We start from the raw sequence: 25,149 nt of genomic DNA, 5'->3' as shown, positions 1-25,149 counted from the left end.
TGCTGCTCTTTCCGGCGATTTGCAGCCATGGTCAAGCGCTCTTTTGCCCCTTCAAAAGCGAGCCTGAGTCTTGTCTGATGCTCGATCATCCAATCGTGTACGGTCCCAGGTACAGGATCCGGGACCCTGCCCAACAGAAAGTCCACTGGCAGGGTGGGCTCACGGCCAAACATCAAAAGAAACGGGGACTCCCCGGTGGCCTGATGAGGCGTGGTGTTATAACAATAAAGGACCTGGGGAAGACAAGCAGTCCAATCGCGTTTCCGTGTCACGGGCAGGGTGCGCAGCAGGTTGTGAAGAGTTCTGTTAAAGCGCTCACACTGCCCGTTACCAGCCGGGTGGTATGGGGTGGTGCGGGACTTGGAGATCCCATACAAGGAACATAGTTGTTGGATCAGGCTGCTTTCAAAGCAGCGGCCCTGGTCCGAATGAATGCGGCCAGGAACCCCGAAGCGATAGAACCATTCATTCAGTAATACCTGGGCCACAGTGCAAGCACGCTGATCCCTCGTGGGCACGACCTGAGTGTACTTACTGAAAACATCAGTCATAACCAGAGCATTTTCCATCCCGTTCTGAGCTGGTTCCAACAGGGTGAAGTCTATGGCTACGATCTCGTTGGGCCTAGAGGCGAGCAGATGGCCCATGAAACTGCGCGGAACTGATCCAGCATCCTTGGCCACTTGGCAGCGGGTACAATCCTGACACCACTTTTGAACATCCGCTGCCATGCCCGGCCAATAGCAGCACAGACGCATCAGTTCAGTAGTCCGCTCCACACCTTGGTGGCCATGATCCTGGTGTAGATTATTCATGACCTCTGACCATAAAACCTCAGGCAGGAGAAGCTGCAAGATTTCCTCTCCCCCGTCAGGACGACGGACTCTGCGGTACAAAACTCCGTCTTTCTCCCGGAAGCGCTTCCACTCTCGCAGGAGCAACAGCATTCGCTTGGAGAGACTCTGTCGCTCTTCCCGATTAGGCCGAGCGCGCCTCCTCCAGAATACCAGCAAGTCCTTCAGGAGTGGATCCGCCTCTTGCAAAGATTTAAGATCGGAGGGAGATTGACGTGGGAGGACAGAGACTGCTGACAGAGTAGCCTGTACCTCAGCATCCTGAGCGGGGGCCGGCTGAAAGCATTGGGGGACTAAGGTGCCAGGAAGGGTGTACTCTCTTAAACCAGCACTGGACATGTATTGGCGAGAGAAAGCGTCAGCATTTCGGTTGCTCCTACCAGAACGGTATTTGACCTCAAAGTCAAATACCGCAAGCTGTGCTACCCAGCGGTGCTCCGTGGCCCCTAGCTTAGCAGAATGGATATAGCTAAGGGGGTTGTTATCAGTAAAGACAACACACTTATGCCCCAAGAGGTATTCTCGAAATTTCTCCGTCATGGCCCACTTGAGCGCAAGAAATTCCAGTTTCATTGAACTATAATTTGTCATGTTGCGCTCAGTGGGCCGTAAACCTCTGCTGGCATAAGCTACGGGCCGCACCCTACCCTCCTGTTCCTGAGAAAGAACAGCCCCAAGGCCGCTGAAACTAGCATCTACCTCGAGGATAAACGGTAAGGAGAAGTCCGCGTAGGCCAACACCGGCGAAGAGACCAACCGCAACTTCAACGCCTCAAAGCTCTCCTCGCACTGAGGTGTCCAAGCGTCCTCCAGGTTCTTGTTCGGTGCCCTCCTGGTTTTCGTACCTGAGAGATCTGCCACCAGTTTGTGCAGGGGGCTTGCCAGTTTGGCAAAGCCCGCGACGAATCTCCTATAATAACTGGCAAAGCCCAAAAAGGAACGTAGCTCGGTAACACACCGGGGGCGTTGCCAGTTAGCCACCGCTTCCACCTTAGCGGGATCCGTGGATACTCCCTTGCTGGAGATGACGTGCCCTAGATAGCCCACCTCTTCCCGGAAGAAGAAACATTTTTCCAATTTGGCTTTCAGGCCCTCTGTGTGGAGCCGACGGAGGACAACTTCAAGTCGCTCGAGGTGTTGAGCAAAGGAAGACGAAAAGACCACAATGTCGTCCAAATATAGTAGTAACGACTGGTGCTGTTGATCCCCAAACATTCTCTGCATCAGCCTCTGAAACGTGCTTGGTGCATTGCACAAGCCGAATGGCATTCTGTTCCATTCAAAAAGTCCAAATGGCGTACAGAATGCGGTTTTGGGCTTGTCTGCTTCAGAGACTGGGACTTGGTTGTACCCGCTAGCAAGATCAAGTGTCGAAAACCAACGAGCACCCGCAAGCGCATCCAAGCTCTCCTCAATACGAGGTAAGGGGAACGCATCTTTGCGCGTCTTCCTGTTCAGCAGACGGTAATCGACACACATACGGAGGCTTCCGTCTTTCTTCTTCACGAGGACGATCGGAGAGGCGTACGGGCTACTACTCTCTCTGACTACCTGGGACTCGAGGAGTTGATTGATGTGGGCTTTCACCACATCATATTCCGCAGGTGGAATTCGTCGATACCTCTGTCGAACAGGCACGTCATCCAATAGGGGGATGTCATGGGAGATCAAGTTGGTACAGCCCAAGTCGCCCTCATGGGACGAGAACACGGACGCATACTTCTGCAGCAAGCTCTTAACGTCGCCCTGTTCCGCAACAGACAGGGTTGACAAGTCCACGGACTCAATTCTGTCTTGCATGGGCGTCACGGTCTGCGATGACATTGTGGCGATGGTCGGCCTCACTTCCGAGACTCCAGTTGGCAAGCTGACGATCTGTGCACTGCTGAGCAAGCCCAAACTAGTTCGTGGGTAAAGAAGAACATCGGTCACTCCGACATTGACCACTGGAACATAAGCGGTGCCCCCCGTCACCGGGACCAGACAGGGCGACGCCAACAGACCTGCGGGCAACCCCGACTCTGGAGGTTCAAAGAGAGCAGTCGGACTAGCCAATTGCTCCGAGCAAGTACTGGGAACAAACTTCATGGTACCACCTGCAATGCGTACAGCCCGCGTGCCCCGAGCTCGGGCCAGCCCCTTGGATATCAAGGGGTTCCGTACTTCCGCCTGATGGTAACGCTGTAAGGCCTCAATGACGGGGCCTGGGGCTTGGGAAACCGGAGGGGAATCGAACAGGGAGGGGCCGTGTGTGCCAAAAAGTTCATGATAGCATCTGCTCATTCCAAGGACCCCCGGAGTGGTAACTGGGCCGCCAGGTGGGTCCTTCACGAACAATATACCACAGCGGGGCATACGTTTGCCACACAAAGCCACATCCAATTCTAAATACCCGACATAGGGAATAGCAAGGCCATTGGCAGCCTTCAATTGCAGCCACTGGCAAGAGAGCAAGCGTTCCTGGCCCCATGGCTCGAACTGTTGTAAAAAGAAACTTTCAGTTACCGTAGAAACCATTGATCCAGTGTCTAAAAGACATGAAACATTGACTCCTCCTATAGAAACGTCGATATGGGGGCAAGATGACATGAGCCTTGCCAAGTTATGACCGGTGGAGCCTGAAAACACCCCAACTGAGCTTTGGCTCGACGGCTCAGTGGGCTTCAGTTTCCCTGTTGGTGAGGTTGCTGAGAAGACCTAGCAACACCGGAGGACTCACCAGAGAATGAATTGGCCCTTGGACGGGAGGGCACTCGCGGCCCATCGCAATCTCTGGCAAAATGACCGTGCTGCTGGCATCGATGGCAGACCAATGAGCCCCGGCGTTGTGGTCGGCTAGGCATTGGGGGGTTCTGCAAGGTATCCACAGTTTGACTGAGTCGAGATAGTTGCTCCTGTTGCTGTTTCAATAACTTCATCATCTCACTCAGTTCATTACTTTGAGACATCGCTGGGGCCTCTGGTTGTACGGGGCCCGGTGAAGCAGCATGTGGGTGGCCTTGGACCCTATACTGTATACCGTAGGCAGAAGGAAGAGAAAAGCTACGCCCCCTAGCACCCCCAGGAAGACCCTCTCGCTCCCATGTAATAGCCTCACCGCGTACCTCAAGTAGAGTAGCTTGTGGCTGCCGGCGTATAAACTGCTTCAACTCTCGTCGGAGCGCACTGTCCAAGACATGTTCCACGAACTGATCGCGGAGAAGGATGTCAGCATTCGTCATACTATCAGGCGCCCTCTGCTTGACCTTTTCCATTAAAGCCATTAAGGCTAAAGAAAACTCATGTAAAGTTTCCCCTTCCTGCTGCTGCCTCGAAAAGAAGGATTGCTGGAGGGTCATATATGACTCAGTACAGCCATACAAATCCCTCAAGACACTGAAGATCTTTTCTGGGTCGGTTTTCTCTGCTCTAGGACGATATTTGATTTCTTCCTTCGCGTCTCCCTCCAAATGATCGCAAATGAACAATGACTTCTCACGAGCCTCTAGATGGCGAGCACGCATACAAGCACGGGCTTCCTCGATCCACTCTACAACAGTTAAACCGGTTTTACCATTGAACTTAGGGCACTTACGATCTCGAGGGATCACCACCAGTCGTTCCGGAGCCGCTGCGCCACTTCCAGTTCCCGAGTTAGACTGAGGATTATCCCCTGTGCCTGTGGATGAACCTGAGTCACTTACCTGCCGGGGAGCCCGCTCCTGCCGCAATTGCTCGTTGTCCGCCCTTAGGCGCTCCAACTCCTCTCTGAGCTGTTGCATGTCGTCCTCCATTCTAACGACGCAAAGGGGCCTACAATTTAGAAGATAGCTAAACGTCTAGCGACCAGGACCCAGGGGTTGGCCTTCAGGCTGCTGCTCTGTTGCACAAAAGAAAACAAACAAACAAAAAAATCAACACTGCACTTCCACTACAACAACCGCACTCTCAATAGCCCACACATGAAAAGAAACGAAATCAACTTGAAGAAAAAAACAAAAAAACTCACGTCTCTTCCTACAAGAAGTGTGCTCCTGCCGTCTACGCCAATTGTAGTATTGGCCAGGAAATTTTACAAATTGCGACTACGCCACCCGAGGGGGGGGTCACCTCGGGATACCCACTAACCCCCTGTTACCCCACAGATATTCACAGATCCCCAGGTTCATGCACACTTCAAGGAGGAGACATGGGTTCAAACAAGACCAATTTGTATTAATTCTGTAAGGTCAAATTTTCATTCACTCTTCTTTTTCTTATATTTTCAATAATCCAACACAAGTAGTCACTATACAAACTGTGAGGGTACTCCTCAAACAGGAAGGGTTACAGTTGCTTGAGCACAATACAAATGGATAACAATAATCACAATTGCTCCACTATATACTGTAACGAACTACTCAGGGCGGCTGCAACTCCACTAATATGCTAACCTGATAGCCACACTAGAGAGAAGCCTGTGCAAATGTTATGAAACTAACTGGGGGTGGGGCATAGGCTTACCGGGCAGTAGAGCGAGAGAAGAGGAAGTCCCAGAATATACACCACTCGTGAAGGAATAATAAAAAAACACAAAACACACAAAAATAATAAGATAAACACCCGTCGTGCGGCACAGCAAAGAAAGTGAAGAGGGGTCCACCACCAAGGTCTGCCTGCCGGTTGCCTCGGTCCAACCACACCTGTCCAAAATATAGAAGAGGGAAAAGGGGCTTGAGACACAGGATCGAGTACAGTGTATAGGCTATGTCAATTTAGCTTCGCGCACACGCTTCGCGCACTACTCGGAGGACTTCAGTGCTCCAGCCACAAGCCGAGCCACGAGCAATTACAGCAGGAGAGACTGCACGACAGGTGAGCGCACATTAGAGGCAAATCGGAGAACCCTCCCCAAATGCAAGGCCCTATAGTGAAAAGAATGCTCCTTACCTGTACGAGTCAACGCACTCGCTTACAGCGAGAAGCACCAGCTAGAGTGTCCTCCCCGACATCAACAACACAACCCCCGGTCAGTGGTGGAACGGAAGGAAGCGAAAGGGCTTCCGTGTCTCACTGCAGTCTAATTAGGGAAAGTTGGAGTCCGCCCCGTAATCAAGCAGACCCGCTCCTCCAATCAATGCAAATTTCGGGAAATGGGTGATAGAATGCAATTCCACCCGCTACACAAGCTTGCCGTAGCCAAGACGGAGTTCGAGTCCATGGAGCGCCTGGGGATTGTGCGACGCTCCAACAGTCCTTGGGCCTCCCCCCTGCACCTCGTCCCCAAACCTGGAGGGGGCTGGCGTCCTTGCGGGGACTAGCGACGGCTCAACGACGCGACAACGCCCGACCGCTACCCAGTGCCCCACATCCAGGACTTTTCAGCGCACCTGGCTGGCAAGCTCATTTTTTCCAAAGTGGACTTGATCAGAGGATACCATCAGGTGCCCGTACACCCTCTGGACATCCCAAAAACAGCTGTGATCACGCCATTCGGTTTGTTTGAATTCCTGCGCACACCATTCGGGCTCAAGAACGCTGCTCAAACTTTCCAACGGCTCATGGACTCTGTGTTACAGGATCTGCCCTTTGTTTTGTGTACCTTGACGACATCCTGGTGGCCAGCACATCACCTTCACAGCACCTTTCGCACCTTCGTTTGAGCGGCTTACCGAGCAAGGGCTCATCATCAATCCAGCCAAGTGCGAGTTCGGCCTGTCCGCCATAGACTTTCTGGGGCACAGAGTCACGAAGAACGGGATCGTTCCTCTTCCCTCGAAAGTGGAGGCCATCACCGCTTTCCCACGCCCAGTAACCATCAGAGCTTTACAGGAGTTCCTGGGCATGGTGAACTTTTACCACCGTTTTCTCCCCAGGGCCGCCCAAACCATGCAACCCTCGTACGAGGCTCTGAAAGGCGGCAAGCCTAAACACACCGTGGACTGGAGCCCGGAGAGAGACAAGGCTTTTGCGGACGGTAAAACAGCCCTGGCTAAGGCCACCATGTTGGCCCGTCCCGCCTCCTCCGTCCCGATCGCACTGACCACGGACACCTCAGACTACGCGGTCGGTGCGGTCTTCGAGCAATGGGTGGGTGACGCTTGGCAGCCTCTCGCCTTTTTCAGCAGGCAGTTGCGTCCCAGTGAACGGAAGTATAGCACCTTCGACCGGGACCTACTTGGTGTTTACCTGGCCATCCGACACTTTCGTTCACTGCTGGAGGTACGCCAGTTCACTGTCTTTGTGGACCACAAGCCGCTGACTTTTGCCATGTCCAAAGTCACTCAGCCATGGTCTGGTAGACAACAGCGGCAGCTCACTTACATTTCTGAGTTCACTACAGACATTACACACCTCTCTGGCAAGCACAACCCTGTCGCTGACTGCCTCTCCCGTGCTCTTGCGGCGGCGGTCCACCTCGGCCTGGACTACAGCGGCATGGCAGCAGAGCAGGCCGCGGACCCGGGAGTGCAGGCTCTTCGTTCATCTGCTACTGGACTACAGCTACAGGATGTGACGTTCGACGAGGCTGGCACTACTCTGCTCTGTGACATCTCCTTGGGCTCTCCTAGGCCTGTGGTACCTGCGAAGTGGAAGCAGCCTGTTTTTGACGCCATCCATGGCCTCTCACACCCAGGAACCAAGGCCTCGGTCAAGTTGGTGTCAGCCAAGTTCGTGTGGTGCAGACTGAAAAAGGACGTGAGGGGCTGGGCGAGCACCTGTATGGGGTGCCAGCGTGGCAAAGTACACCGCCACACCAAAGCGCCACTGGAACAGTTTCAGGTGCCAGAACGACGTTTCGACCACGTCAACATCGACCTAGTTGGCCCTCTTCCACCCTCGCACGGTTACAGTCAGGTGCTCACTATGGTCGACAGGACCACAAGGTGGGCTGACTGAGGCTGTTCCACTGTCATCAACAACAGCAGCTGATGTGGCACGGGCATTTATTGGCACCTGGGTGTCACGTTTTGGCACCCCATCGGACATTTCCTCAGACCGAGGCGCTCAGTTTACCTCTGAGCTTTGGAACGCTGTCGCAGGGAGCTTGGGGGTTAAACTCCACCGCACCACGGCCTACCATCCCCAGAGTAATGGCCTCTGTGAACGTTTTCATAGGTCACTGAAAGCCTCCCTGCGTTCTAGCCTGAAGGACTGTTCCTGGGCTGATAGGCTCCCATGGGTCATGCTGGGCATCAGGACTGCACCTAAGGAAGACCTCCAGGCCTCCTCCGCAGAACTGGTCTATGGCCAGCCACTACGGGTCCCCGGGGAGTTTGTCCCCAACACCACGAGCCCTTGGTCGGCCACACTCCAGCGCTCCACCCTGTTGGACAATGCCAGGCTATTTGCTCCACTTCCTACCTCCCGCCACTGTTTACCTAACTCTCACGTCCCCAGTGGCCTTCAGTCTGCTGGCTATGTTTTTATTCGAGTGGATAGCCACCACGGACCTCTCCGTCCGCCTTACGAGGGCCCTTCCCGGGTTGTGGAAGCGGGGGACAAGCACTTTGTGGTAGACATTGGAGGCAGGCAGGAATGTGTATCTGTGGACCGCCTTAAACTAGCCCACCTAGATCTAGCCCGGCCTGTGGAGTTGGCGAAACCCCCGAAATGGGGACGGCCTCCGACTAGGCCCCCTCTTCTCGTTCCTCCTGCCACTCGGCCATTCCGCAGGGGTGCCTTGCAGACAGCCACCAAGGGGGCGGTTCCGCCTTATCTCACTCAGAGGAGCCGCACTGGACGTTTGATTCGTCCCCCACGCCGTTGATAACCAATTTTTCTCTCTCTCTCTCTCTCTCTCTCTCTCTCTCTCTCTCTCTCTCAGGTTTTCTGTTAGTGTGAATTCTGGGGGGGCATGTGTGGTGCTCTCAACAATGGCATAATTCACTTACTATGTGTTTGGTTAAATGTTATGTTGTGTGGTCCGTCATCTTCACTGTTGTGTGATACCTGTTATTGTTGCGGTCCCTTTAAGTGTTCCGATGACGTTTCATGTTGCCGGCTTTTCTGTCATGCGCGGCGCCATGTTTTTAGTCAGTTACATTAAGTTATTAAACGCGACTCACAGAGTCTTAATGTGAGAAGTTGTACGGCTCGTTTCTTCGCCTTAAGACAACTTCCACAATAGCACATTTAAAGCCTGTGAGAACTAACCAAAGTGCTGCACTGTGTCAAACTAAAATTAAATAATAAAACTGAACTAAAATTAGGACATTTAAGCATTAAAATAAAATAGCCTAAATAAAATAGAAAATACATTCCAACAGAGATCTATGACCTGCATAGTGGCAATATATGGGCAAAATTAGAGTCTGATTCTGATTTTGAAGTTCATATTCTGTCTTCTATGGGGAGCTGAAAGAGCACACATGGCAGCATAAACCATGCAATTATAAAAAAATATGTATCTGTTATGTTAAATAAGTATCCATGGTGACGCTTTATGAGTTTCTAGGAAATCGTTGGTGTTGCCCTGGGCAAAACAAATGATTGGCACTCTAATCAGTGGGTTTTATGTGAGACAGGCATCACCAGTGACAGGAAGGAATGTGTTTATTATTTTAATGTTAAACAACAACTGCACAGTAGTTTTACGCCAGGAAATTAGATGGTGTCTGGGAAATTGTGTAGTATAGGACTACAAAGTTATTCAACAGATGTGTGTATATATGTGTAAATTTCAAGTTGTTTCAATGTCCTAGAATTTAATTGTAGGCCTAGCTTCCTCTCAAACTTCATTTGAGTATTCATTTGAATATTGATACACATAAACATATAACAGTTGTTCATCACATCAAATAGCTTAGCCATAAAACTAACTAACAAAACCAAACGGAATGCCTGTATTGTGTTTGTGTGTGTGTGTGTGTGTGTGTGTGTGTGTGTGTGTGTGTGTGTGTGAGAGAGAGAGAGAGAGAGAGAGAGAGAGAGAGAGAGAGAGAGAGAGAGAGAGAGAGAGAGAGAGAGAGAGAGAGAGAGAGAATAAATATGCCCTTCATGTGATGATGTGAAAGCTCGAAGTTGTAGTCTGTAGTTGCAGTCCTTGCTTGCTTAGTTTATATCTTGAGTAATACTGCTCCTGGACCTGTATGGTGACTACTGGTATTGCACCCTCAAGATTGATGGGGCTCACAGGAGCAGAGGTGTAGTACATCTGACCAGGATTAAGGAATTAAGGACTTGATGGATTGAAATGGCAGATGTCAAAACAACATGAATTGCTGACTTTTTCTTTCAGTTTATCCTCTCATTTAATCATCAAAGGCACAAACACACTCACGCACGCACACGCAAACACATGCACATGCAGATGTACATTTTTTATTTGTAATACATACATTACAGATACATTTCCAAAAAAATATACACATTTAAAAGGAGAAGAAATCAGAAAAATGTAGTCTTTTTTAGATTTGTGGGTTTTTTTTAAATGTAGGAAGAAAATATGCCTATTCCTCATAACGAGTTTTGGGGGAAATGTGTTTTGGATCAGAAACTATGTTTCTTAACTCAACATAACGTTAATAGCGTGTGTTTACCTGAGGTGATGTCCAGCATACAGAGGTCATTTTGAATTTCTGATTATGTGGGGTGCAGGTAGGCTATGCAAGTCCTGTAACGGTCCTTCAGACCGATGGAAATCTCCAATCTGAGTGAAAGTGAATAGTTTCCCTGTGCACTGTCCACGTCGGTGCTACCGTACCCTTATGATGACGATGGCGTATGTCTGATTATACAACACAGCCGAGATCCCTCATCCTCTGCTTGGCACCCCTTCCATAGGGGTGAAGCCAGGGCCAATGACAGCTTTAGCCTGGCTCGAGACAAAGTCATCGGAAAGGGCCCTCCCTACTATGTAATGAGGACACAATTCTGCCCCCCCCCCCCAACTGCCTCAGGGGCCGCAACAACTGGCCCCTTTGCCCTGTTCCCTTGTTGGCTTCGAAACAGTGAGCTGGCATTGCCAGCCTGTGCCAGCTCCTCTTCTCAGTGTGCCCTAGTTGGCCCCTGCCATTGTGATTCATGCGTTATTATGGCTATCATCATCACACTACTTCACAACCCACTGAGACACGCTTATCAGCCTGCATGTCAGTTTGGGGGTCAGTAGGTTTCTGGGACTTCTGCAGTATATAGGGACACTGCAATATGCACGTAGCCCATTTAATCACACTAAGCGACATCACAGCAGATCTATTCATCCTTCCCATGTGACGTCACAACAAATGCGTAAGCCATTTTGGACATGAACTACCACGTAGTATACCACAACCAAACAGAGACATCAGTCTCATCAGTATCAGCAGTGACTGAGACATCAGTATCAACAGTGCCTGCATGTCGGTTTGGGGGGTCAGTGTGTTTCTGGGACTTCTGCAGTAGGGACACTGCAATATATACGTAGCCCATTCAATCACACTAACCTACGTCACAGCAGATCTAGAGATAGAATAGAACAGAATAGAATAGAACACAAAGCATTTATTGTCACCGGTATACACACAACATATCGTAGTCCTATGTAATGCCACTTGGCTGCTATTTGGACTTCTGCAGTAGGAACACTACAGTGTGCACTTAGCTCAATCCCACACTAACCGACATCACCGCCTCTCTTGGCTGCGCTTCAAATCAAGCAATGGGCAAACCAAGTGCGACCAGTGTCTCTGTGATTCATGACGTGGACATAAAAGCAGACATATTTATATCTATCAGTTTGAAGTTGGCTATAACTAATATAAGCCTATTGTTTTTTATTTTGCTGCGCATGGTCCACAGTGTCATGTTAGACTTGTGATTATAGTATAAATATGAGAGATTGCCATGGTCTGTTATCTGCCAGGGAATGAATATCAGCACTGTCTCTCTGGAATGTCAGTTCTTATCCTTGAGTAACCCTCAGGCTGGGTGTATAAATTACAGAATTACAATATTATCTAACTTGTAGTCAGCAATGGCCAAGCTATCCAACAGCCAAATTCCACACTCAAACAAAGAGGCTTCTGAGCCCGGGACTTAGAAAAAGATAAATGTGAAACATATATCAGATAGTGCCATGATTCATTTTGGACTTTATTTTTCATGGCCTCAAAGAAACTTCACCTTCTACGGCCAAAGTGTAAGAAATATCAGACCCAAATAGCATCTTGTGTTAGAGGCAACGTCCGTATAGCCTAAATAGCATTTTGTCCAGAGCCAAACAACCTTTAATTGCAAATGAAATCTGCACACTGTTTAGGTGTTTTACTTGTCCTCACATTATACATTAAAGGGACACTGTGTGAGATTTTTAGTTGTTTATTTCCAGAATTCATGCTACTCATTCAATAATGTTACCTTTTTCATGAATACTTATCACCACCATCAAATTCTAAGTATTCATTATGACTGGAAAAAATAAAATTTTCATTCATGAAAAGGGTGATCTTCTCCATGGTCCGCCATTTTGAATTTCCAGAAATAGCCATTTTTAGCTGCACAAATAACTGTACTTGGGCCATACTATAAAATATTCATTTATTACTTAGTAAACTTTCATGAAAAGATAAAATTTGGCCTTAGACAACACATTTTCAATGAGCAGCATAGTTGCAGTACCTTTTTTGTCCATTTCTTGCACAGTGTCCCTTTAACAGACTGAGGTTCGTTATCATATGTAATGACTTTCTTTTGACCACCAGGTGGCATATGAATACTTTACTCACAGTGAGACTCGCTGTCACAGGGCTGGGTGGACTTAGAAGCCTTCCTTTTCCACAGGTTAAACACCACTCTCTTCCCAAAGCAAATAAATAAACTAATAACAAGCAAGGATTCGGAAGGGCATTCCGAAATGCTGCAACTTATTTTGTTGACTTTGATTGCTTGCATCTTTTCCAGTCCTGTCATCATTCGATTAAAACCACACACATCTGTGGCAGACATAGTTCCAGTCATCTGGGAAATTCCACTAAAAATATGCACTAAAGCAGCATATTTGGTTGCTGTTTGTTGTTGTTGTTATTATGGCTGTTTGTGAATTCCATCAAAGTGCTTCTGTATGAAAAAAAAGTCTCTGGTTCTATTTTCCTAGTAAATGTCTGTTGTTGATTTGTCGTTAGCTGTTACTGTAGCTCGCATTCCCTGTGGACACGCACACAAAAAACTATGTTTTCCTGTGCTGACGTTTGATGATGTTGCTGTTTGATGTTAGCCTTACTATGAGTCCTCTGCACTGGGCTTGGCCTTGTGCTGTTAGTATATAATTAAACATTACAAACAGCCCAAATATCCCCTGTGTTGCTGACTAAGACCGCAGAAAAGGATTCGGTTTTAGTGTGAACCAACAGAAGACTTTGGTGTCAGCATTACTGGCGAACTTCTGCTAGACACCTGGATTTGAAGCCACGTCTATACAGCATTAAGGTGCAGGGTACACTCCACCCTCTGGTCATGCCTGTGACCCCGTCATGATATTACGCAGGCTCTTTGCTGTGGTTTGTTTTTCTGTTATTTTACGACAACTTCCTTTGAAACCCAGAGTGTGTGGCAAGATATGGCCTCAGACAAGTCCTCAGATCGAACAATTTCAATGTTTCACCGTTATCTGGATACTCGGATGATTGTGTGATGTGGTGTTATTCAGAGTAGATAAAGGGTGTGTGTGTGTGTGTGTGTGTGTGTGTGTGTGTGTGTGTGTGTGTGTGTGTGTGTGTGTGTGTGTGTGTGTGTGTGTGTGTGTGTGTGTGTGTGTGTTTGTCTGTGTATGTGTGTGTGTGCGTGTGTGTGTGTGTGTGTGTGTGTGGGGGGGGTGGTTTGAACTTCAGTGTGAGAACATATCTGTTATGAAAATATAATACGGGGGAAATACTACGGCAGCCCTTAAAGTACACACAGGGCAGAGTTGGGCCGTCTCCCAGCCAAACAGATCATGGAGAGGGGAAGCCTATGAAATCTGGACAGGAGGAGCTGCTCATTATTCTTGGAGCGTCAACAAAGGTCTCTGCTGCAACTCATTTTACAATAAATTATTCATTTACACAACTGCGGACAAACATGCACACACACACACACACACACACGCACGCGCGCACACACACACACACACACACACACACAAACACACACACGCGCACACACACACACACACACACACACACACACACACACACACACACACACACACACACACACACACACACACACACACACACACACACACACACACACACACACACACACACACACACAATTTTCCTACTGTATTGTACACTCCTTCTTCCTCTCATGTGTGTCTCTCATGTATTTATTTCCCTCTCGCTCTCTCTCTTGCTCGTACGCAGTTTTTATTTACTTTAAATCCTCCCTCACACACACACATCATCATCTCTCTCTCTCTCTCTCTCTCTCTCTCTCTCTCTCTCTCTCTCTCTCTCTCTCTCTCTCTCTCTCTCTCTCTCTCTCTCTCTCTCTCTCTCTCTCTCTCTGTTCTCGGCCTATGTGGCGGTTTGGTCGGTAGTGAGAGTCCTAGAATAGCTCAGGGCGGGGAAGCTGCAACAGCACCACCAGCAGCAACAGAAGGCTTGCATGTGGGCCTGTGTGTGTGTGTGTTTGTATGTGTGTGTGTGTGTGTGTGTGTGTGTGTGTGTGTGTGTGTGTGTGTGTGTGTGTGTGTGTGTGTGTGTAAGTGGAGTGTGTGCGTGTGTGTGTGTGTGTGTGTGTGCGTGTGCGTGTGCGTGTGCGTGTGCGTGTGCGTGTGCGTGTGTGTGTGTGTGTGTGCTTGTGTGTGTGTTTGTGTGCGTGTGACTGACTTTGAGAGAGCCTCTGTGCTCAGAAACCATATCCTTGCCAGCAGAGCGCATGCAGGCTGCTTCCCTATGCATGCCAGTGGTCAGGGCTAGGCCTACACTACCATACCCTGCCCTTCTCTTTCTCTCTCCCTCAGCTATTTCAGGCCTCACAGCCACTTGCTTGCTCTCTCCCGCGCTCTCTCCCGCTCTCTCTCCCTCTCTCTCTCTCTCCCGCGCTCTCTCCCTCTCCCTCTCCCTCTCTCTCTCTCCCGTGCTCTTTCTCTTTCTCTCGCTCACCCACTATCTCTCTCTCACCCACTATCTCTTACTCAGACTCTTTCTGTTTTGCAGCCTGTTTCTCCGTCTTTGCCTTTCTGTTATACTGTTTCTATTTCTCTCAGTGTGTCTTCCTCTCTCTCTCTCTGTTTCACTTGTTTTCTCACTGTCCAGCTTTGTGTTTCTCTGCTTCTCTCTTTTTCTTTTTCTTGTTCTCCGTTTCACGTTATTTCTCTCTTTCTCTCTCTCTCTCCCCCACATGTTTTCTCCCCCTTGGAGTCCAGCTGGGTGCAACCAAACCAGTCAAGCTCCGGTAGAAGAATGAGAGAGGGGGGGTCGGTCAGAAAACAGAAGTTATGGGTGAAAAAGAAAAAGAGGTAGAGATTTGAGCCTGATGGAGACCCGAGATTTGAGATTTGAGATTTGGGACCTGGCGACAGCGAAAGTGTCGCAGCGTGTGTCTCTCATAAAGCTAGCCGCGCATCATAGGAGATATACTGCAATGTATTTGCCAACCACATGGCATACAGCGTGCTTGGTGCAAAAGCAGTGTAAAGCATCTGGTTTGCTTTACATGGACATGAGCCACTCATTTTGACCGAGAGGAATGTGGATATATACACATACTCACACATGCAATCGCATGTGGGAGAGCGCACACACACACACACACACACGCACACACACACACACACACACACACACACACACACACACACACACACACACACACACACACACACACACACACACACACACACACACACACACACACACACACACACACACACACACACACACACACACTTTGCAGGAGCCCAACAGTCATTTAAGTGTTTGAACTGAGAACAGACCCCAGTCTTGACTGATGAAATAAATGTATGAAGGAACACTTGCATAACAGCCCACTACTCTACTCCGCTCCACTCTCTCGCTCTCTCACACACATTCCAATGTCTGCTACAATACAGCGGAAGGTTTTTCCAAAGCACTGGGAACCTTAAGATGACCCTCATCCTCTTCTTGAGCCAGATAAACACTAGCCAGGCCAACAATGACAAGGGAGTGACAGTGCACTATGCTCTGTGCAGCACTCTGCTTGAGTGTGGCAGGGTGCAAAGGGGGGTAACGTGTGGATGGAATAGGCGGCTAGCGGACGTGAAATTGTAGATCATGGACTGCTACAGCGCAGTGCATTACGTAAGGAGGCTGCTTCCAACTTAAAGGGGTTCCTCTGACGGCTCGTTGTGGTTTCTTGAGCTAATTGGCCCCCAGGCAAGCCAATTCCCTTCTCGACAACACATCTGGTGCTGGTGTAAACATTCTGTGATGTCTGTGCGCAAAACGCTCTGTCGAAATGGGCTGCTTTGTCAAAATGAGCTTCAGTCACCATAATCATAAACCTAAACTTACTCAAAAGCCTCGATCCAGGAGCAGCTTGTAGCTTAGCTTGATGGATAGACCATATCGACAGGAAAGAGAACATTATTCCTCGAATTGCATTGAGGACCCAAGCCAAAAAGACAAATAAAAAACGGTCCTATCATTGAAAGCTTTTTTTGCCATCATCACACATAGTTTTGAAGGGCCTTTTATCACCTGTAGAATCTTCTTGTTTTATCAATCTTGAAGTTCATTTTGTTTCAGACATGGAAGTTTTTTTTTTAAATCTTTTACCAGACATGTTTCAATGGTGAGACGACAATGAAGACGGAAGTCTCATCGTCAAAACATGTCAGGTAAAAGATTAAAAAAACCTTACATCTCTGAAACAAAAGAAACTTTAAGATTTGATATAACTCTAAGACATAGGCCTAATGAACATCATACATCAATCTTCTTGTTTTATTTACCTGTTCGTCTAGCTGTGCTTCTGATTGCATGCTTCTCTGAGCTTTACCACAGATCTAAGCTGTGTAACCTGCATGGTGAATGCAACAGGCACATGCGTGTGTGGTCTGATGATGTAAGCCCATAGCCCACCTACAAAATCACAATATAATACCAATTGTTTCCCCATAAAACATGCCTTAAAGTCAGTTGATTCACCCAGATCTGCACTCTAATAGCAAATCCTGCCAATGAAAAACTCAACTCATGTTCTTTTCATTAATAGAGCAATTGCCCTCTGGGTTTTCTGCACCACAGCAATTTGGACCCTCTAGATAACAGATCCTGAGGGTGCTGTGGAAGGAGCTGTGGCCTCTTCTCTTCCTCTATTAACCCACATATCTTTAAACTGAGTGTGTTTAAAAATGTAATTACCTGGATGCAAGGTAATTACCAGTCTGACTCTTAACCTGTCTCTGTTTCCCGTCTCTGTTTTCTGTCCATTTCATAACCTGTCTATCTAACACTATAGAGTTCAACTGTGGATTAACGTACACAGTTTAATAAAGCATTTAGAGTTTAGTGGAAAATATAGATTTCTCAGTCAAACTACTGTAGGTCTTGGGCTTAACAAAATAAGGCCAGGAAGACAATAAAAAACAAAACCCTGTAAAAAGCCCTGTAAAAAATATGGCAACAGAAGCCTATTTTATGACATATTTCATGACAGTGTTTCCCACAAATACATATTTAACCAGGATGATTCCCAAATATTCATTGACAAGTCCTTACTCCCCTTTAAAAAGGTTAATTGTTTCAGTAACCTTCAATTCAAACAATAGCAACTCATTCTATACAAGTTCAACATGGATGACTCATAACCTATTCATTGTCAAGTCTTCACTTTCAGCATGTCTCAAGTAAACGTTCAGTTGGTTGGCAAAACAGGCCAAACAGATTTGGTAAAGACATCAACACTGCCGTCCACATGTCACTTTTCAAAGCCTTCCACATTTGGATGCATGTTTTCGTCCCATGCGCAGCACAGCACGTGTGAGGATCTTATACCCAGTGGTTCCCAAGCTGGGGGTCAGGAGCCCTAACTGGGGGATGGAGGCACTACAAGGGGAGAGAAGGGACTGTTTTCATAAAACTTTGAATATGTACTTTAATGTAACCGTTCAGTTGATTAGTAACAAACAAAATTCACTTGTACAGTTAAACATGTTTTGCATTCAAATGTACTCATATGAAGAGACAAAAAAATGTTTGGTGTTTCAAATATGGGAGGTGGGGGGTTGCAAAAATATTGTTATGTCCAAAAGGGGGTCCCAGCAGAAAAAGTTGGGGATCCACTGGACAGCTTGAGTCAGGGCATGGAATGTCAGGGAGAGAAGGTTGTAGGCTACTGCAGGGCCACTGACGGCTTTGGCAGGGCCCAGGTCCGGGTCATCTGAAAAGGTCCCCCCACCCAATGCATACAATATAATGAGTACCCAATTCTTGGCCCCCTCTCTCCCTTTGCCTGGGACAACTGGCCCTTTTATCCCCCCCATATCAGATTCCCTGCTGAGCGTTACTGTAGGTGAGACTGAGTGAGCACATCTCTACTCCATCTTCTCCTGCATGGCTCAGTGATGATTTACTCTACTGTCGTGACAGGCCCAAGGTACGCAGGACCGTAACCAGACATTTTCAAATACCGGGGTCAAATAGGCTACATTTAGAATGCTTCAAACACTTCAGTCAAACTCTTAAGTTTGTTTTTATTAATCACTGTCTTGAGGATAAAATGGGGGTGGCGCATATAGACTGAATTTATCATTGTTGATCATATATCGGTTTTCATCAATAGATAAATTTGACATAACTGAAAAAAAATATCGGAACATGACCTCTGTGACCTCAATGGTGGTTACAGCCATGGAATGTATGTACTGTAGCAGGTATGTACTGTAACTGTAAGAGCACTGTACCGTAAAGCAACCCGCGGTTCCCAATCCCCTGGCCTCCTCTCCACAGATATGCGGCCAGGCTGCATGGGTGAAACTCAAACCACATGGGGAATGTCCCGACCCGTGAGATCAGGTCAGATCTCCTTTCATGTGCGTCCCATCGCATCACACTGTGTGCAGCTCTCTCGTATACAAGTAGCTCCCTCGTTCCATCGATCGGCAAGCCAACCACACTCCTCACCCCCAAGAGGCCTCATTCCCATCGAGCTTGGAGCAGTCGGATCACCCACACGCAGGGCCGTTACAATGTACTTTGGGGCCCAAGGCAAAAAGGAACTCGGGCATCTATTCTACTCTTCAAAATGTTGGACCCCCTCAAGTGAGATTTCGACAGCAGTATCGTTGCATTTTTCGGTCATTGGATTCATGGAGGTGCTGCCAAACCCACTTTGCTGTCATCACCACTCATTACAGTAAGAGGGCCCCCCTTTCAATTGAGAGCCCTAGACAGTTGCCTAGTTTGTGTGCCTGGTTGTGACAGGCCTGTACGGTAAGCCAACTGCCCTCCTCCTCCACATGAGACCACGTTCCCAGCGAGCTTAAGAGGAGTCGGCTCACCCACATGGCCCTCCTGTGCTATCCCATGATGTACAAGTTCACATAGGCCCACTTCAAACAATTTGCAAAGAGGGGTGGAATGGGCGGGCTTGGATGGGGTATGGTATCCCCTGATAAAGACCCTGTACTGTGCTCCACCCAAATAGACATACCGTATTTAGCAAGTTTGATGGGGAAGCATAATATGAATGTAATTTATGAAAATCTTGACGGTAGTTTTCATTCATTTTTTTTTTCACTCATCCTTTATTTAGCCAGGATTGTCCCATTGAGACTAGCGTCTCTTCTGCCAGGGAGTCCTGGTCAAAATACATACTATATTGTATAGAGGGGAGTGCTCCAACATTATGGAGCTGTAATTCACACTCCAGTTTAGGGCCCCTAATACCCAACTATGCCACAGTATTGGAGCCCTCACCACACATACTTTTAAGTTACCATAAGACTCTTTCCATGTTTATAAGTTGTGAAACACAAACCCATTTCAATCATATTTTTTATCATAGACAATATTCAAAACATATGGACCGCTGGTCATAAAAATATGCTCTGTTGTTGGAAACTTCGGAAAACACTTGAGAAATTTGAAACATTGTCAGGGGAAACTCATATCAATCAAAGTGTAAAGGCAAAGTTACTTGATGTTGCAATGTTGAGCTTGGAATGTTTCCGTAAGCTCAACTGTGTCTTTCCTACAATGGTCACACTTTTGGAGCAATGTGTTTCTCTTTATCTGGGTAGAAATTATAGACTTAGCACAGGTCAAAAGCCCTGAAAAATGGGGTAATGGTTTGTCCCCATAAACTCTCATTTTACTCATAATGTGTAGGCCTGCAAATTACATATACTGTAAATTACAAGTTACCATATAGCACTCACATCTCAGACCATCACATATCTTCGGTCTTGCTTGATAGATGGTGTTATGCAAAGATCTTAGATCATCCCTCAGACATCCCTGGTGTCAGGTACTCCTCTGGCTATTTCATATTCAACTATCTTTCACTCTGAGGTTGTTTCTGAATGACATTTTGGATGGATGTAGTTTTTGAACTCTGTTTAAAGCAAAACAACTTTTCTGGAGTTCCACCAGTCCTGTGGTCATGTCAGACGAAAGCAAAACCTTCTTCGGATGAGTCACAGCCGTTACTGTATTAAGTACTTGATAAATCAACTCTGATTCTGATACCTGTTGGTTCGTCTGTTTAACTTAACTGTGGCTTAAGATACAGTTTGTTGGGTACCAGGCTCTTAGATTATAATTTCTTAGGCCCATAAATTACGAGTCATATGGAGCTATTAAGTTTCTCTGTTTTCCTTTTTATTCGCATGAAAGATGATGCACAATCTCAGGAAAAGAGAAAATGCCTTGCATAGAGTATCCAAGAATAATAATTGGCAAAGCATTAAGCAGAGAATATACCTGTAATTAGCCGTTGATGCTACAGACACTCACCATGCTTTATGACTTCCTCAAGTGGTGACGCAGACCATGATATAGCTACAAAATACTAATTTAAAGTGGGATGATTTAAGGTTAGAAAACAATCTTCCATTAATCATATGGACGATGGTGGAAGATTCCAGCTGTAATACCCATTAAACATTAATAATGTCTCCATTGTAACCATAGGCCATTTAATGCATATGACCTCAATTGGAAAAAAGTATATTTTTGCATTTTGCATTTCATTGGTACCTTACATTTCATCTAAGCATTCATTGAACAGGTTTTGTGCATTCATAAAATGCAGGACGTTTATCATTCTGCCTTGGCAAGTCAAGCCAGAGCTTGCGGTCTACATCTCCGTCTCAGGCGCACAGTCAAAATCTGTCTAATGCCTCTGAAATGAGAGACTGCAGTGTTCTTCTCCAGACTTGCCTTTTTAATGCGACAGCAGAGCACAGTGTACATTCAACGCATTATGTAACTTTTTATTTCAGGTATGTGTTCTTACCTGAAAACCGCCTCATGTGGTTTCAATAGAACAGCAAAGACCAGGGGATTGAGCATGAGGTAGCCTAAAAGAAGCGCAGGGCTTTCTGGGGGAGATCGTGAGAGAGACAGACAGACAGACAGAGAGAGAGAGAGAGAGAGAGAGAGAGAGAGAGAGAGAGAGAGAGAGAGAGAGAGAGAGAGAGAGAGAGAGAGAGAGATACAGGGAAAAAAAGACACGAAATCCTCCAAGACTGGCTCCACTCCCAAAAAAGATGTATTGCACAAAAAGCCCAAACCTTTATGGCTTCAGATGTAATTGTACCCTTCATGAACCAGCAGCTGTTTATCACTACCTGTCCACAGTGTATCTCCCATTAGATTGCAGCAAGTCAGAAAAGATTAGGCCTGCGGGGGGTTTTAGGAGAATAAAGAGTGGATGGACTTGTCTGCAACAACAGCCCAGACTGGTGTGTTACACAATGAGGGTGTTCCGAATTGGGCTACTGGTGTTTGCTGTGCTGGATAACCTGAGAGATAAGATGCCAACACTGAATCCTGAAAAAGTAGGCCATAAGATGCAACAGTACTGCAGGACAATACTGTCAAACATATCACTATTACCAGGACAACCCAGAAAATGTCAATACAGTAGGTCAACCCAGAAAAGTTTGCATATAGTTTTGTCAGCATTCAATCAAGTCTAATTAGATTTGCAAAGACATTATTGTACAGATAAATTGTTGTGGCAATAATGACAGAAAAACTCTTAATAGTAGCAACAACCCTCCCAAGTATTATCTCCCAGCGCATAGTACACTGTGGTGAACTTGACAACCATACATATCAGAAGAGTAACTACAGTGGAAACCACACTACAACAATTTTAGCACTATGTGGTGTACATCATAATGTTTCATGGGTCGTGTTTATCTACACAATAGTTTTTGAAATAGTACCCAGAATAGCGCTTAATGATAGGCCCCTATATAAGAATGAGAAGGCAACACTGTATACCCTACGTTAGTAACAATGTGCTAAAAGCTCCTAACTGGTATGATATGTATGTATGTATGTATGTATGTATGTATGTATGTATGTATGTATGTATGTATGTATGTATGTATGTATGTATGTATGTATGTATGTATGTATGTATGTATGTATGTATGTATGTATGTATGTATGTATGTATTTATTTATTTATTCATTTATTTATTTATTTATTTCAAGGATAACCCCTTGAGATGTGGCATCTCCTTTTTGAGGGGGTCCTGATGACAATGCAGTAAAAGAAAAAGATAACAGGACTTGATCACATACAATAACAGATACACTCGCTCACTTCCCAACATTGCTCTCCAAACTACCCCTTGTGAAAACTGACCATGGTTACTCGAAGTATTCTGAATCAGTATTACTATGGCTTGTGTTTTTTGGGTAACCATGAAAACTGTGGTTCCTGACTAACCATGGATCATGATTATTCATGGTTTTCATGGTTCTCTCAACATGGTTTGTGATTATGGTTTAACCCCACCACCCTCCACCCAACATACTACACTAGAATCATTTACAAGCTATCATGGCATTGGTGGTAAAATAAATCCAGGAAAAATAAAAAGAGAGGAGGGAAGAATAAAAAGAGAGGAGAGAAAAATAAAAAGAGAGGAGGGATATAATTTTATATTATGCCAACAATTTCATCACTTAGCCAGTTAGAATGCTGCATTTCCCTAAGGAAACGTCATTTATAACCATCACCATAACATAAAACTGTTAACAAGATGAAGAATAACCTATTTGGTGCATTTTTTGCGTTCCTGACAAGTACTTTTTGTACTGTGTACTATGAGAAGTGTCTGGCAAGTGTCTTTCCAAGAACAACCGTTTCGCTAAACAGCCTTTTTGCCTCCCTGTAAAAATGGCACGTAACCCCTTAAGCAGAGTCAGGCCATCAATCTCCATCTCTCTGCGAGCTGTAGGCTACACGTATAGGCTGTAGTAGAACACGCTGTTTGACAAAAACGCCTCTGGAACATACACATAGCACCCTGTCTTTACACGTGATGCCATAAATCTCTTTAAAACACACGCACACACACGTGCGCACGCACGCACGCGTGCACGCACACGCACACGCACACGCACACGCACACGCACACACACACACACACACACACACACACACACATAGCCAAAGGGACTCGCCCTACTGATAAAGACCTTTACCTCAGAGTACATTTATTTCTGAATTATGCGGCAGGGCAAGCGTAACTTAAACAATTACACAAGTGTGCTACTGACAGTGAGCAGGAACATTACAAAACAAGCCTGGAATCCCGTCTTGTCTATAGGCAGTATAGAACTGTACAGGCTGGCCTTGTACTGCCACTATTAGAAACCTAGACCTTTATTATCATTATACATTACAGTTGCCTATAGAATTCAGTCTTGGCTGTAGGCAATTGTTTTTTACAGTCAGGCCTTGTATTACCACATCACATGTAAACCTCAAGACCATTAAAGTACAGCCATCAGAAGTACAATTAAAGCACACATAGGTTATCATTATTATTATTCTACAGGTCAGGCCTGTACAACAAAATTATAAAATGATCTGTGAGCTCAAAAGGTGCAAAGATGAGAGAGTTAAAAGTCGTGGCAAGTATCAGGTATAGCAGAACAAAAGAAATAGAGCTTACAAATACATGGGGGGGGGGAGTCATAACCCGTACTTGGATATTACATTATTACATTACTTTGTAATATCAGGGTACATACATCACGTACATTGTGTTGCGCAGTGTATTTCACAGATCAAACAGCAGCAGAAGGAGGATACACGGCAGTTAGTATAGCATGTCAAATAGATGGGGAAATGATGTTGGGGATAGCGTAATGAAACACCTTTTCAGGTGTCAGTGTGGAGGAGAGGTGTAGTCGATAATGGATTCTGGGATTTCCAGAGGAGGGTCTGTGGAACCCTTGCACATTTTACTCAGCCACAAATACAGTAATTACTGCTCTACTAGTACCACCACTACTACTACTACTACAGCTACTACTACTACCACTACTACTACTACCACCACTACTACTACCACCACTACTACAGCTACTACAGCTACTGCTATTTAGTGTTGCACCGATAGCGATACCAGTATCGGTGGATCGGTGGATCGGCACTAAAATGGTGGTATCGGTATCGGCGAGTACCAACAAATAGGGCACAGATACCATTTACAGATGCTTGGATGACACTTAAACAGCCTTGAAATTAGTTATTTCATAGAGGTATTTAAAAAGTATAACAAGTTTCACTTGGTATTAGTCTTTTTCCTGTTTCACAAAGGTAGGCAGCCAAGTATCGGGTATCGGTGCACTGCACAGCCAAGTATCGGGTATCGGTATCGGGGCCAAAAAATGGTATCGGTGCAACACTACTGCTATTACTACTACTACTACAACCACCATAATTACTAGGCCTACTCCTACTCCTACTCCTACTACTGCAGCTTACCATTGTTTCTCCTTTATGTCACTGAGGTAGTCACACTGAGGCAGCACTACCACTGCTACTACCAGGGACGATCTAAATGCAGAGACGGCCAGCTCAACGTTCTTTCCTGTTTCCCTTATGACGCCGGCCACGCCCCTGATAGGAGACCTGATAGGAGACCTGATAGGAGACCTTTATAATGTGCGCCTATGGGCGAATCTGACTTTTCCACGGATACCACCAGTGCCTTAATTCATGGGCGGAGCGATGGATTTAAGGATTTATGGATTTATATCCTGCGAGCCACATGCCTTCTTTACATTCTAAAATTTTTAATTACATCTCAGAATTATTTTTTCACCGACAAAATCGACTTTGTTTGACGCATGTCCCGTCTAGTGCGGGCCGCTGACGTGGAATGCCAAGAATGATTGACAAGTGGTGCAGA

At 46.4% G+C, this 25,149-nt stretch overlaps 1 protein-coding gene across 2 annotated transcripts; it reads right to left on the bottom strand.

The window, feature by feature from the left end:
• Positions 1-3,478: 3,478 nt before the first annotated feature.
• On the bottom strand, positions 3,479-5,497 carry LOC134440808 (uncharacterized). Of its 2 annotated transcripts, none has more exons than XM_063190951.1 (2): positions 5,337-5,497; positions 3,479-4,713 (listed from the first exon to the last, which is right to left on the bottom strand). In XM_063190951.1, exon 2 carries the CDS (start codon positions 4,625-4,627, stop codon positions 3,518-3,520), a length of 1,110 nt encoding a protein of 369 aa, XP_063047021.1. In that variant the 5' UTR covers positions 4,628-4,713; positions 5,337-5,497; the 3' UTR covers positions 3,479-3,517. The 2 variants fall into 2 exon arrangements, with proteins under 2 accessions (XP_063047021.1, XP_063047022.1); XM_063190952.1 differs by having other exon boundaries at positions 5,436-5,470.
• Between the last annotated feature and the right edge of the window lie 19,652 nt (positions 5,498-25,149).

The sequence above is a fragment of the Engraulis encrasicolus genome, chromosome 24 (assembly GCF_034702125.1).
Source record: "Engraulis encrasicolus isolate BLACKSEA-1 chromosome 24, IST_EnEncr_1.0, whole genome shotgun sequence".
In the NCBI taxonomy this organism is placed as follows: domain Eukaryota; kingdom Metazoa; phylum Chordata; class Actinopteri; order Clupeiformes; family Engraulidae; genus Engraulis; species Engraulis encrasicolus.
Note: the sequence above shows the minus strand (reverse complement) of the source record. Positions and strands in the feature narration are given on the sequence as shown.